Source organism: Gobius niger (assembly GCF_951799975.1).
Source record: "Gobius niger genome assembly, chromosome: 22".
In the NCBI taxonomy this organism is placed as follows: domain Eukaryota; kingdom Metazoa; phylum Chordata; class Actinopteri; order Gobiiformes; family Gobiidae; genus Gobius; species Gobius niger.
Window position 1 is genome coordinate 8,473,265 of NC_136873.1, and position 15,784 is coordinate 8,489,048.

The following is a 15,784-nucleotide window of genomic DNA, read 5'->3' on the forward strand; positions in this document are numbered from 1 at the left end:
CAAAAATTTACACAAAAATGACCAAAATGTGACAAAAAATTACAAAAAAAGTAGAAAAATGTGACAAAAAAATGACAAAAATTTGATAAAAAATTGACGAAAAAATAAATAAAAAAATGACAAAATGTGACAAAAAAATAATTTTTTTTTACAAAAATGTGACAAAAATGTAATAAAAAAATGACCAAAATTTGATAAAAAAAAAATGATGAAAAAATGAAGAAAAAAAAGTGATAAAAAATGACAAATTGTGACTGTGAAAAAAAATCAAAAATATGACAAAAATGTGATAAAAATTTGACAAAAAATTGATAAAAAATTAACAAAAAAATGTGACAAAAAATGCCAAATTTTTTTACAAAAAATGAGACGAAAAATTGATGAAAAAATGAGTTGAATTCCCAACAAGAAATACAAAATCTTTAAATTCAAGTTTTGATGCTTGTCATCAAATGTAAAAAAAATCAATAAATAAATTCCAAAAAGGAGAAAAAAGGGGGAAAATGTGGGGAAAATAATATGAAAAAATGTGGGGGGGATTTTGGGGGAAAACATTTTTGAAATTGGGGTAAAAAAAAGTGGAAAGAATGAGTTAAAACTGGGGGGAAATGAGAAAAACTTTTTTCCGGCCCTTTTGTCGTTAGCGGAAGTTTCTAGTTGTTTCACAAATAAAGGCATCTTTCAGGTGTCGGTATCGAAAACCTAGTATCGTTAAAGAACCGGTATCCGAAAAAGAGCTGAGAGCTGCTGGAGAAAAGGCTCTGGGTTTAGGCGGGGGGTCAGAGGTTAAACATGGCGGAGGAAGCTGGACGTCCCCCACTCGTCGGTCCACAGTTCTGGCAGGCTCTCGCTCGGAGACAAGTCCCTGAAAGGTCATAGTTCAAAGTCGAAGGCGAGGTCGGACTTCCCCATCTTCTGCCGGTAAACCTCGTCGAACTTCTCGTTCATGGACACGGAGAAGGCGTCCCGCCACAGCCCGACGCGACCTGCAGAGAGGAGGAGGAGGAGGAGGAGGGTCAGAGGAGGGGTCAGAGGAGGAGGGGGGCGGGGCTTCGTGACCTCTGACCTCTGCACACGGACATGGCCTCCGAGCTGCAGCACTGCTCGATCAGCTGAGTGCAGCTCTCCACCAGAGTCTCCAGCTGAGCCTTGTCGCACGAGACGCCCAGGAACCGGGACAGGTCGGACACCAGGGTGGACAGGTCCTGGACACGGGACAGAGGCGGGTCAGACACGCCCCCAGCGCGGAGGGAAGGCGTGTGTGCGATGTAATGTAATGTAATGTAATGTAATGTAATGTAATGTAATGTAATGTAATGTAATGTAATGCTTCTACTGCTGCAAAGTTACATCCTAATAAACTAAAACCTACAATATGAAGATGAATCACTCAATACACTTCCTCTGTACAGCCCTGACATTTTCGGGGCACATTCGTGATGATTTTTCCTGGACATGTTGTTATTAGACGTGACACAGACCAGATTGTAGCTCTGCACATGTGTCGAGTTAGAGCGGATCAGGTGGTTACAACTCCCTGTTTTGTTAACATCCAAATCTGCAAAAATATTTTTCCTAGGATAGTTGGTAAATGGTGGACATTAATCATCCAATCTTTTTTGTCATTTTTTGTCCATTTTTTTCATTTTTTGACATTTTTTTGCTACATTTTGGTCATTTTTTTTGTCCATTTTATTCATTTTTTGTCAAATTTTTGTCATTTTTTTATTATTTTTTGTCAATTTTTTGTACTTTTTTTGTTACATTTTTTCCATTTGTTTGTAATTTTTTTGTAATTTTTTGTAATTTTTTTTGTAATTTTTTGTCCATTTTTTTCATTTTTTTTCATTTTTTGTCCATTTTTAGTCTTTTTTTTTCATTTTTGTAATTTTTTTGTCCATTTTTCTCATTTTTTGACATTTTTTTTCTACATTTTGGTCATTTTTTTGTCCATTTTATTCATTTTTTGTCAAATTTTTGTAATTTTTTTGCTACATTTTTTCCATTTTTTTTGTTTTTTTTTGTATTTTTTTTTTCATTTTTTGTCAAATTTTTGTATTTTTTTTGGTCATTTTTTGTCCATTTTTTTTTTCATTTTTTTTTCATTTGTTTGCTACATTTTGGTCATTTTTTCTTTCATTTTTTGTCAAATTTTTGTCCATTTTTTTTTCATTTTTTTTTTCATTTTTTGTCCATTTTTTTTAAAAATTTTTTTCCTTTTTTTCATTTTTTTAATTTTTTTTGTCAATTTTTCTCATTTTTTGACATTTTTTTGCTACATTTTCATTTTTTGTCAATTTTTTGTCATTTTTTGTCATTTTCTTGTAACATTTTTGCCACTTTTTCATCCATTTTTCGTCACTTTTTTGCCAATGTTTTCTCACTTTTCTCACTTGTTTTGTCACATTTCCATCATTGTTTTCGTCTCCGTTTTGTCTCTATTTCCTCACCTTTTTCCCAGAAGCTTTTGGATTGGGGTAAAGCCAAACTGGAGAAAATGTGCTCGGTTCAGGCCGGAGTTAAGGGGTTAAAGGTCAGTGGCTCGGGCGGGCTCAGGGTTAAGCTGACTGGGTGATCATTCAGAACTGTTTTCTTGCCCGTAACATTAAAGGAGCATAAGAACAACTCGTTTCTGAGCTGTTTGATTCAGTTGCACAAGTGTCCCCATAGTGAACCTGCTGCTCCGCCTCCTGCACATGTGATAAGACAGAGATACTGCGTCCGGGACAGTAAATACACCATAATGTATACGCGCTGTACGTGAATGTGTGACTTACCCGCGGACTTCGGCCTTTAAACACGGCACTCGGCCACGGACTGAGGAGACGAGCATGCAAACACAAACACACCACAGAGACGGAGAAATTATAACCAAACGTGGAACATGAGGAAACTGAAGAGATGACGTGGGATGGAGAATGGAAAAAAAAACGTAGCTCCAAGTTTTAACCAAATCTAAAAGCTTCTCGGCTGGAGCTCACAGTGTAACGTCTCATTTGAAAGGCCTACAAAAACATAAACCTTTTTCCTTGCGTTGGTACCGCGTTGTCGTCACTTTGTAGTAGTTCCTTTCATCACTTTTTCCTCACCTGTTTTTGTACCTTTTCCTGTGCTTTCTTGCTGCTTTCAGGTTGGGTTTTCATCCTCTTTTACGCCTTGTTTTAGTCTCTATTTTGACGCTTTTTTCAAGAAGCTTTTAGGGTTTGGGTGATGCTCGCTGGGTTTCAGGTCACATCACAGCGTTCTAGAGGCCAATACTGTTATACAGAGGAAAATTATTTTGTTTTTGAGGAAATGTGTGGTCTTGTCCAGGGAGATCATGGACCCAGTGACTGATATTAATGATCATTTTTGTAATTCATACATTTTCTTTTGAGCTACGACTTGTGAAAGTGTAACGCTGTTAATAGGTCACGTGACTATGGTAACTGTGGTAACTGACAAAATGCATATTTTTATGTGTGTGGCTCAAATCATTACTGGAGGAATCCAAACAAAAACTGTCACAAAGTTCATTGTCTCCCCTGTCAGCACATATGAACTATTGTCGAATTATTTGTTCCCGAAAAACTTCAAAAAGTGGTGACAATATGAAGAAGAAGAAGAAGATCTTTATTTATATAGCGCCTTTCACACACATGGTCACAAAGCGCTTTACATGAGACAGTTGTACATTCACTCCATACTCGGTGGTGTAAACTACGTTTGTAGCTTCAGCGCCCCCTGGGGGAGACTGTCAGAGGCGCTTTCGCGACTACACACGTCTGCGCCAACGGACCCTCTGACACCTCCATACATTCACTCACATCATTCATCCTGGCCTATTGTGCATGTTTTTAGTGGTAGGGGAAACCGGAGTACCCGGAGGAAACCTACGCAGACACGGGGAGAACATGGCCCGGCATCCAGACTAATCTCCGATGTTTATTCATTAATAAACAGGAGACTAGTCTGGCGACCCTGTCGTAGAAAAGCTACTGCTGGAGGCGGGACTAATGTGGGACAACCGAAGCGCAGCAGCCAATGAGAACAGAGCGGATGTGACGACAGAAACAGCCACAAGAAAGTTGTATCATTGGGACATTAACGATGGCGCTCCTGCCACACGGAGTTCAGTAATGACTTATGTCGTTTATGTCAGAAAAACTTAAGAAAACAAGCAAACCGGAGCATTACGTGAAGCTTGTGTTGAAAAACTACAAAACAAAGGCCCGTTCAGGAGCTGCTCTGATTGGTCGGTGGGCTCCATGTCGCTGCGTCACTTCCTTTGAAAGAGCAATGGACCAGACCCTCTTCTGTAAAGAAGCGGAGCCTGGTTGGCGAGACTAGGGAGAACATGCAAACTCCACACAGAAAAGGCCCAGTGCAGGTGGGAATCGAACCCAGGACCTTCTAGCTGTGAAGCGAGAGCACTAACCGCTGCGCCACCGTGCCATATGAGAAAACATATCAACAACATCACGATCAAACACTGAAGAGTAAAAACATTTGTCAATTTTTCGTTTTTGAGATTTCTCACAAAAACTGCATTTCTCCCATAGAGTTGTATTGGCCCCGCCCTCCATCTGACATTATGACATCATCACATTCTAAATATCGCTGGGTTGCAGGTTCTAGAATATGATGATGTCATCGGACCCAGCGGGGGGAGGAGCCAGTTTTCCTATTAGCATTACACTTTCACAAGTCGGAGCTAAAAAGAAAATATATCAATTTAAAAAAAAAAAGATCAGTCACTGGGTCCATGAACTCTCTGTACAAGACCAAAAATGTCCTCAAAAACAAAATAATTTTAGAACGCTGTGATGTGACCTGAAACCCAGCAATATGGTCATGTTAAGGGGAAAACAATTGGAGTTTACCGCCTATAGGCCAGAGTGATGCCTGATTTGAAAGCTAAGACCTACAAAACTGATATAAGATTTTTCCAACTGTTGTCATGACGTTCTTTCCTGTTTTTTGTCGCCTGTTTTCTGCGTTTTTATTGCGTTATTGTTACATTTTATTTGCGTTTTCATCCTCGTTTTCGTCTCCATTCTGGTGTTTTTTTCATGAAGCTTTTAGATTTGGGTAAAGACAATATGGGCCGGATCATTTCTCAGAATCCTGTTATCTGAGACGTGCAGATAAAGCCGGTTACACAAGGGGCTCGTCCTGTACATGTTCCAGATAAAGTCACACGCGGGAGGTCTCAGCGAACACCCATGATGCAATGCGGCAATCGATTTTTAGCTGCTGTGAAAGACTGTTCTCTCTGAAGGCCTGAGATGCACCCGGAGCACATGGCTACTTAATGTGCGGAAACAAAAGGGTGAACTTTAGCTCGGAGGACAGGGGTTGGACTGACAGGAGCTCAATGTGATTTGACTGTTTCGGATTCGTTATTATTAACCTCTTAACTCCCGCCTGAACCGAGAGGATCTTTTTCCTCACGTCATCAGATTGTTTTTCCATAATTTTTTTGTTGGGTATTCAACTCATTTTTGTAACGTTTTTGTCTTTTATTTGTCACATTTTCATCATTTTTTTGTCAATATTTTGTAATCAATTTTTTATCACATTTTTGTCACATTTTCATCATTTTTTAAATAAAATTTTGTCATTTTTTGGTCACATTTTTGTCATTTTTTTGTATTTTTTTAATCAAATTTTTGTATTTTTTTGGGTCATTTTTTGTCACATTTTTGTCACATTTTAATCATTTTTTTCATCAATTTTTTGTATTTTTTTAATCACATTTTTGTCAATTTTTTGTATTTTTTTGGTCAAATTTTTATCACATTTTTGTCATTTTTTTTGGTCATTTTTGTCATTTTGGTCATTTTTTGTCAATTTTTTCATAAATTTTTTGTCATTTTTTGTCAATTTTTTCATCAATTTTTTGTCATTTTTTGTCAATTTTTTGTCATTTTTTTCATCAATTTTTCTATCACATTTTTGTCACATTTTCGTCATTTTTTCATCATTTTTTTCATAAATGTTTTGTAATTTTTTTGTCAAATTTTTATCATTTTTTTGTCCATTTTTTGTCCATTTCTTCTGACATTTTTGCCACTTTTTCATCAATTTTTTAATCAAATTTTTGTCATTTTTTGTCCATTTTTTGTCATTTTTTTCATCAATTTTTCTATCACATTTTGGTCACATTTTTGGCTTTTTTTGTATTTTTTTGTCAATTTTTTGTAATTTTTTAGTCAATTTTTTAGTTAATTTTTTATCACATTTTTGTCATTTTTTCATCATTTTTTTCATAAAACTTGTGTAATTTTTTTTGTCACATTTTTGTCATTTTTTGTCAATTTTATATCATTTTTTTGTCCATTTTTTGTCAATTTCTTCTGACATTTTTGTGACATTTTTGCCACTTTTTCATCAATTTTCCATCACTTTTTTGTCACATTTCCGTCATTGTTTTCGTCTCAGTTCTGTCGCTATTCTCTCACCTTTTTCTCCAGAAGCTTTTGGATTGGGGTAAAGCCAAACTGGAGACACTGCCCTCGGTTCAGGCGGGGGTTAAGAGGTTTTCAGAGGCGTTTGCACAAACCCGGCCCCCCTGACCCACAGTGACGTCCGTCTCACCTTGTACATGTCTTCATACTTGAGGAACAGCACGTTGGAGTCGCCTCGGTGCTCCCAGAACTCCTGCACGTGATCGAACCACGAGCCGTACCCCACTGAGGAGGAAAACCGGGGTTAGACCGAGGACCAGGACCAGGACCAGGACCCGGACCAGGACCGGGACTCACGCTTGTCGTGCATGAACCTCCTGCAGAACTCCTGGAAGGTGCCCCTGTAGCTCATGGTCCTCAGGGAGCGGTGGAACTGGTAGTAGGACACCACCAGGTCTTTGGGGTTCCGGGCCATGTAGATCACCTGCACACAGGGACCACAGGGAGTCACAGGCCCGTCACCACCCGGAGGGAAGGAGTACCCGCAGGCGTGGCGCTCACCTTGCCCTCTCCGTGGTGCATGGCGCTGGGCAGGAAGCGGAACGGCAGGTGGCTCTTGATCAGGCGAGGAGAGGTCAGCTCCTGGAGACACGAGGACAGCGGCTCAGTGTTAATGTGGGGTACTCGCTCTCACCTGTGTGAAGTCCAGGTACTCGCTCTCACCTGTGTGATGTCCAGATACTCTCTCTCACCTGTGTGACGTCCAGGTGCTCGCTCTCACCTGTGTGATGTCCAGATACTCTCTCTCACCTGTGTGATGTCTAGTCAATTTTTCATCACATTTTTGTCACATTTTGTCACATTTTTGTCATTTTTTTAGTCAAATTTTTTATCAAATTTTTGTCCTTTTTGTCTTTTTTTTTGGTCATTTTTGTTATTTTTTTGTCACATTTTTTTGTTGGGTATTCAACTCATTTTTTTTTAACTTTTTTGTCATTTTTTTGTAATTTTTTTGTAATTTTTTGTATTTTTTTTGTCACATTTTTGTCATTTTTTCGTCATTTATTAATCACATTTTTGTATTTTTTTTCATTCATTTTTATCACATTTTTGTCACATTTTGTCAATTTTTTTTCATTTTTTTAAAATATTTTTGTCGTCATTTTTTAAATACAATTTTTGTCATTTTTTTGTCATTTTTCGTCAATTTTTTGTCAATTTTGTATCAAATTTTTGTCATATTTTGTCAAATTTTGTCATTTTTTCGTCTTTTTTTTTGTCAAATTTTTTAAACATTTTGTAACATTTTTGTCATTTTTTCTTCATTTTTAAAATCCATTTTTCGTCACATTTTTGTCATTTTTTTCTGTTTTTTTGTGTTTTTTTGTCATTTGTTTGATCAAATTTTTGTAATTTTTTTGTCACATTTTGTTTTTTTTTTCTTACATTTTTGTCATTTTTTCATAATTTTTTCACCAAATTTTGGTCATTTTTTTGGTCATTTTTTGTTACATTTTAGTACATTTTTGTCACATTTAATCACATTTTTCGTCATTCGTCGTTTTTTTGTCATTTTGTTTTTTTTTGGGTCAAATCTTTGTCATTTTTTTCATCATTTTTTTAAATCAAATTGTTGTCCATTTTTTGTCATTTTTTTGTCCCGGTTGGGGGTGCTCTCTCTCACCTGTATGATGTCCAGTCAATTTTTTATCACATTTTTGTCACATTTTGTCACATTTTTTATCACATTTTTATCACATTTTTGCCACATTTTTGTCATTTTTTTGGTCATTTTTTGGTCACATTTTTTGTCATTTTTTTGGTCAAATTTTGATCACATTTTTTGTCCTTTTTTCTCACATTTTTTTTTTTCCATTAATTTGTTATCAAATTTTTTTCAATTTTTTATAAAATTTTTGTCACATTTTTGGTCACATTTTGTTATTTTTTTGGTCATTTTTTCGTCATTTGTTTGATCAAATTTTTGTCATTTTTTGTCACATTTTTGTCAAATTTTTGTCACATTTTTGTCAAATTTTTATAAATTTTTTGTCAAATTTTTTGTCATTTTTTGGTCACATTTTGTTATTTTTTTGTCCTTTTTTTGGTCTTTTTTTGTGTGTTTTTTCGTCACATTTTTTGTCATTTTTTAATCAATTTTTTGTCATTTTTTGTCCAGGCCTGGTTGGGGGTTCTCTCTCTCACCTGTATGATGTCCAGGTACTCTCTCTCACCTGTATGATGTCCAGGCCTGGTTGCGGGTGCTCTCTCTCACCTGTATGATGTCCAGGCCTGGTTGGGGGTTCTCTCTCTCTCACCTGTATGATGTCCAGGCCTGGTTGGGGGTTCTCTCTCTCACCTGTATGATGTCCAGGCCTGGTTGGGGGTTCTCTCTCTCACCTGTATGATGTCCAGGCCTGGTTGGGGGTTACTCTCTCTCACCTGTATGATGTCCAGGCCCGGTTGCGGGTACTCTAACACAGGCAGCTGCTCGTCGATGTTCATGAGGGCGATCTCGTCGGGGTCGGCGCCCTGACTCACCAGGTAAACCACCTCCTGCAGTAAACTGGTGCCTGGAACCACAGGGTCAGAGACGAGTCACGGGTTTAACCTCTGAACTCCCGCCTGAACTGGAGCTTTTTCTTCCAGGTCAGCTTTACCCAAATCCTGTAGGTCAGTGTAACGCCTCATTTGAAAGCTAAGATCTACAAAACTCATCTAAATGGATCTTTGCCCTCACGTCATCACATTTTTTTTCCATTTTTTTTTGGGGGTATTCAAGTCATATTTGTAACTCTTTTGTCATTTTTTTTCTTCATTTTTTTTAACTTTTTGTCATTTTTTTGGTCAAAAAGTGACCAAAAAAATTTGAAAAAAATGTTCCCCAAAATTTTTTCACATTTCTTTTTTTTTTTTTTGCCATTTTTTGTCAATTTTTTTAATTTTTTTGCCATTTTTTTGTCCATTTTTTCTTCATTTTCCCCCCCACTTTTTCACTTTTTTCACATTTTTTCTTCATTTTTTTGTCAATTGTTTTGTCTTTTTTTTGGTTGCAATTTTTTTGTCAATTTTTGTCATTTTTTTTGGTCATTTTTTGGTCTTTTTTTTTTGTCATTTTTTTGTCATTTTTTTGTCATTTTTTGTCATTTTTTCGTCAATTTTTTCTTCATCTTTTCTTCATTTTTTTCACATTTTTGTAAATTTTTTTGTCTTTTTTTGGTTGCCATTTTTTGTCAATTTTTGTCAATTTTTATCATTTTTTGTCATTTTTTTCGTCATTTTTTCGTCATTTTTTGTCAATTTTTTGTCAATTTTTTGTCAATTTTTTCTTCATTTATTTCACATTTTTGTCAAATTGTTTTTGTCTTTTTTTGTCATTTTTTGTCATTTTTTGGTCACTTTTTTGGTCACTTTTTTGTCAATTTTTTCTTCATTTTTTTTGTCCATTTTTTTGTCTTTTTTTTGCCATTTTTTGTCAATGTTTGTATTTTATTGTAATTTTTATCGTTATTTTTTCAATTTTTTTGTCTTTTTTTTGGTTGCCATTTTTTTGTCTTTTTGTCAATTTTTATCATTTTTTTGGTCATTTTTTTGTCATTGTTTGTCATTTTTTCTTCATTTTTTCTTCATTTTTTTCAATTTTTTGGACTTCATGGCTCCTTCTGCTGAGGATCTGTATTTGTATCTGTATATATATATCTGTATTTAAGCTGTGCTCCTTGAATCATCTCTGGAAGTCACTGACAGAAGCCTCGCTCCTGTCAGTGACGGTTGGTTCCTGACCTGATCTTCCCTTCTCATCTGAAACATCATAAACTTTCATAAACAAACCGTGAATCACATGATGTCGTACGAGTTCACTGAAACCGCCTTGTTTTGATCGTTTTCTGATGCTCTAATGAAACGGTCCGTGTGGTCTGAGGTCTGGAACCTCACGTCAACTTTAACAAAACACATTATCAGTGGCAGAGTCTGATCACAGGAGCCAAACTCAGTCCAGAAGCTCCACTCCAGGTTTTGGAAATCTCTCAAGATAAAACTGCTTTGGGGAATCAAGCCTGGCGTGCGGGAAAAATGACAAAAAATCTGACAAAAAATTACAATAAAATTTAAAAAAAAATTACAAAAAACATTACAAAAATGTGACTAAAAAGACAAAAAAAATGACCAAAAAATGACAAAAATGTGACAAAAAAAGACAAAAAATTACAATAAAATTACAAAAAAAATTACCAAAAAAATGACAAAAAAATGACAAAAAAAGGACAAAAAAATTACAAAAAACTGACAAAAAAATTACAAAAAAATTACAAAAAAATTACAAAAATGTGACTAAAAAAGACAAAAAATTACAATAAAATTACAAAAAAAATGACAAAAATGTAACAAAAAAAGACAAAAAATTACAATAAAATAAAAAACAAAACAAAAAAAAATTACCAAAAAAATTACAAAAAAATGACAAAAAAATAACAAAAAAATTACAAAAATGTAACAAAAAAAGACAAAAAAACTACAATAAAATTAAAAAAAAAATTACAAAAAAATTACAAAAAAATGACTAAAATGTGACTAAAAAATGACAAAAATGTAACAAAAAAAGACAAAAAACTACAATAAAATTACAAATTAAATCACAAAAAAATGTCAAAAATGTGACAAAAAATGAGTTGAAAACCCCCCCCCCCCAAAAAAAGATAGAAAATAAATCTGATGACGTGAGGCAAAAGATCCATTTAGATGAGTTTTGTAGATCTTAGCTTTCAAATGAGGCGTTACACTGGCCTACAGGATTTGGGTAAAGCCAAACTGGAGAAAACGTGCTCGGTTCAGGCGGGAGTTAAGGGGTTAAACAGATGACGCGCGTGTCCTGCCGCAGGTGCGAAACCAAACGCAGCACAAACGCAGGAGTTCGTTCACCCAAACCCGCTGCGCATTTCTTCCCGAACCCCAAAAAGGGGGCGGGATGACGCAGCGTCCCCCCCGCGCGCCGCTCACCTGACTTCGGGTACGTGACGATCCAGATGTCGCTGCTCCTCAGGCCGAAGTTGGCGATCTCCTCCATCTTCCCGCGGCAGAAGGGCGGCAGCCGGACCCCCTCGAACTCGAAGTACTTGCTGTCGTACTCGATGGGGGTGCTCGGCGTGTTGGCCTCGCTCTCCGCCATCTTTAAAAACAAACAACAACAACAACGGGAGCGCGCGCGGAGAGACCAAAACACGAGCGGGGGGAGACGGACGAGGTGATGCCGCCGCTGCTGCCGCTGCTGCTGCTGCTCGGAGGAGAGAGGAGGAAGGAAGCGAGCCAATCAGAGCGCGAGGAGGTGATGTAATAATGCGCGCGCGCTCACGACGAAGGCCGGCAGCTTCAGGACCGCTTCTGCGCGTCCCCGCCGTCAAGGAACTCCCCACATACGCAGGAACGCGCAGGAGGTGGAAGTGCCGTAACCTCTTAACCCCCGGCGTAAGCGAGTGCTTTTTCTCAGGGTCGGCTTTACCCAAATCTAAAGGCTTCTTGGACAAAGACTTGATGGAAACGTGACTAAAAAGCAGGAAAAAAGCGATTCCAAAAAGCGATGGAAAAGCAACAAAAATACGACGAAAGAGACAAAAACGTGCGGGAAAAATGACAAAAAATGTGACAAAAAATGTGACAAAAAAAGACAAAAAATTACAATAAAATGACAAAAAATTTGACAAAAATGTGACAAAAATGTGACAAAAAATGACAAAAATGTGACAACAAAAGACAAAAAATTACAATAAAATGACAAAAAAATTACAAAAAAAGACAAAAAATGTAACAAAAATGTGACAAAAAATAAGACAAAAAATTCAATAAAATGACAAAAAATGTGACAAAAAAAAGACAAAAAAAAGATGGAAAAAAATCTGATGACGTGAGGAAAAAGATCCATTTAGATGAGTTTTGTAGATCTTAGCTTTCAAATAAGGTGTTACATGTACTAACTTTGTAAAACTTCATTAATGGAAATAACCAATAAAGGACCATTACTATTACCATTACTAAGAATAAAAGTACAGGTTAAGGCCTTATTTAAGTAACAAAAGTAATCAGTACTAGGAATTCCCATTTGTCTGTACTAACATGTCTAGTAATCAGAACTTGTATCATGAGTAATGAATACTGTGAAATCCCTCTTAATCATACAAGTGTTAATAGTAATCATAATTATGCATCGGGTTTACAACTTATTCCAAGTAAGCGCAATGCGTTGGAATTTACAGTGTAGCTGATTGTGACCACAAGAGCTAAGAAGAAGCGTCTGTGTAAAGAAGCGAAACGTCCTCAACGCGACTGAACCCGGTCCAGTCGATGATTGATGAAAACATGACAAAAATGTGACTAAAGAGCGACAAAAATGTGACAAAAACACAATAAAAAACCTATGAAAACATGACAAAAATGTGATAAAAACACAATAAAAAACCTATGAAAACACGACAAAAATGTGATAAAAACACAACAAAAAACCTATGAAAACATGACAAAAATGTGATAAAAACACAATAAAAAACCTATGAAAACACGACAAAAATGTGATAAAAACACAATAAAAAACCTATGAAAACACGACAAAAATGTGATAAAAACACAATAAAAAACCTATGAAAACACGACAAAAATGTGATAAAAACACAATAAAAAACCTATGAAAACACGACAAAAATGTGATAAAAACACAATAAAAAACCTATGAAAACACGACAAAAATGTGATAAAAACACAACAAAAAACCTATGAAAACACGACAAAAATGTGATAAAAACACAATAAAAAACCTATGAAAACACGACAAAAATGTGATAAAAACACAATAAAAAACCTATGAAAACATGACAAAAAAGTGACAAAAACACAATAAAAAACCTATGAAAACATGATAAAAATGTTACTAAAGAGCGACAACAACGCTACAAAAAAGTTATCCTCAGTTTGGTAGGTCTTAACTTTCAAATGAGGCGTTACACTGTTGCTCTCCAGGTAAAGCTGAACTGGAGAACATGCCCTTTGTTAAAGGCACACTGCGTAACATTTTGGACTGTACTGTTCTCCCAATTACTAGCTCGACACAGAAAATGCTACTTCTGCAGTGGGTGATCAACGAATGGATTTGGACGAGGAAATAACTTTAGTTGATGTGTACCTGTCTGGTCTTCTGGATAAACACCTCGGGAGCTGCCCCGCCCCCCCAGGACTTAATGAGGACATGGACTTCTCGGTCTTTCTGTAGCAAAAAGCGATTCAACCTATGGGGATCTTTTGAGTTTGTTTTATTTTTTGGCCCCTGCCCAATACCTTGTTTTATGTAAGGTTTGGTGCAAAATAATACCTGATACTTGCTTCATTTTGGTGCGAAATGATGCCTGTGAGATGTGCTTGAATAGAAATTATGTACAATGTCAAGGATCTGTTTGGTAATTGCGCTATCACCAACTTTACATGTTCCATATTTGTCTTGGCCTTCTATGTTCTGAGATCTCTGGTTGTAGTTGGATGTGTCTATGCAATGTAAACTACCATGTATTCAATAAGTGGTGTTGCTCGACTTAAGGTTTTTGTTTCCTTACACAGACGCACTGTGGACTTACTTTAATCTGGTGGTGACTCAAAGGAGATAGCAGACTGTGTGAGTTTCCTTTATATGTCCATAGTGCGAGTGCAGAGACTGACAGCCCGGGCGCCTGAGTCTGCATGAGTCATCAAACCATCATCCTTAATTACAAATCAAGAAATAATCAAATCGCACGTTGTCCCCGGTCATTAAAGACGATACAACTGTCGGATTTGATAAATAAAAACTTCTTCTCTCTTATGTTAATCGTGTTGATTAAATGTGAGTGTTTTTGTTAGCAGCTAAACCTGGAGGTGCTGCAGTGGCTCTGTCTCCCCCGCAGCCTTGGTCCTTGTTCACCCCTTAACTCCCACCTGAACCGAGCACATTTTCTCCAGTTTGGCTTTACCCCAGTCCAAAAGCTTCTGGAAAAAAGCTGTGAAAATAGCGACAAAACTGAGACGAAAACAATGATGGAAATGTGACAAAAAACTGAGAAAACATTGATGAAAAAAGTGAAGAAAAATTGATGAAAAAGTGGCAAAAATGTCACAAGAAATTGACAAAAATTTGATAAAAAATCGACAAAAAAATAGCAAAAATGTGACAAAAAAAGGACCAAAACTTGATAAAAAATTGATGAAAAAAAAAATGTGACAAAAAAGTGACGAAAAAGTGACGAAAAATTGATGAAAATGTCACAAAAATGTTTCAAGTTTCAAGTTTCAAGTTTAATGGTTTTGTATAGCCCAATATCACAACAGAAGTCGCCTCAAAGGGCTGCAACAAACATCAAGGCAATAAAACACAGCAACAAATATGACAATTAAAAGTTCAGGTAAATATAATGGCAAATATAATGTCCAAAGGTAGTGACGAGCGGCGTGGGCGTCCCCCGTCCTTAGACTCTCCAGTACGGCCAGGAAAAACTCAAAAACCCGGCAGGAGAAAAGAGAAACCTTGGGGAGAACCACAGAAGGAGAGATCCACTCCCATGGACGGACAGGCTATAGAGTCCCAGGGCCGAAGGATCCCTCAGCAGACGGGCCAAGATCACAGACTGTCCAGTCCTCAGATTCCAGAATGCCAGTTCCTCCGTTCACCCAGGTTCCTCCATTCGATCTAGACAGGCACTCCCGAGGGGGGGGGACAGGAGACACCATGTGAACAGTGATGAACAGACTACAGATAAATTAAGTATTGTATCATGATAAAACAAAGTCTGCAGTAAGAAGAAGAGGATAGCGCTCAGTGGACCGTACTTCCCACAGCAGTGTTTCACCTGAGGCAGCTTTACTTCGGGCTGTGGGTTAGTGCTTTACCTAACTGACCTGATTATAAGCTAATTCGAAGAGGTACGTTTTGAGCCTAGTCTTAAATATAGGGACTGTGTCTGCTTCTTTAACGTGGGCTGGGAGTTTATTCCACAAAACCGGAGCTTGGTAGCTAAAGGCTCTGCCTCTTACAGTAATTTTGGAGACTCGAGGAATTACTAGTTGCCCTGAGTTTTGAGAGCGGAGAGCTCTGGTTGGCTGATATGGAATGACAGCGTCTTGGAGATAAAGCGGAGCTAAACCCTTTATGGATTTAAATGTGAGGAGCAGGATTTTAAATTTTATTCTAAACTCAACAGGAAGCCAATGGAGAGACTTTAGCACAGGTGTAATGTGTTCTCTTCTCTTTGTCCGGGTTAACAATCTAGCAGCTGCGTTTTGAACTAATTGAAGACTTGTCACAAGAAATTGACAAGAAATTAATGAAAAAAGGTAAAAAATGTGACAAAAAAAGGACCAAAATTTGATTAAAAAAATGATGAAAA

General features: G+C 36.9%; 1 protein-coding gene across 1 annotated transcript; it reads right to left on the minus strand.

Moving 5' to 3' along the window:
• Positions 1 to 811: 811 nt before the first annotated feature.
• Positions 812 to 11,569, minus strand: sult4a1 (sulfotransferase family 4A, member 1). Its single transcript, XM_079581345.1, has 7 exons — positions 11,388 to 11,569; positions 8,832 to 8,962; positions 6,951 to 7,031; positions 6,747 to 6,873; positions 6,580 to 6,674; positions 1,067 to 1,205; positions 812 to 986 (listed from the first exon to the last, which is right to left on the minus strand). The coding sequence occupies exons 1-7, from the start codon at positions 11,554 to 11,556 to the stop codon at positions 874 to 876; spliced, it is 855 nt and encodes a 284-aa protein (XP_079437471.1). The 5' UTR covers positions 11,557 to 11,569; the 3' UTR covers positions 812 to 873.
• Between the last annotated feature and the right edge of the window lie 4,215 nt (positions 11,570 to 15,784).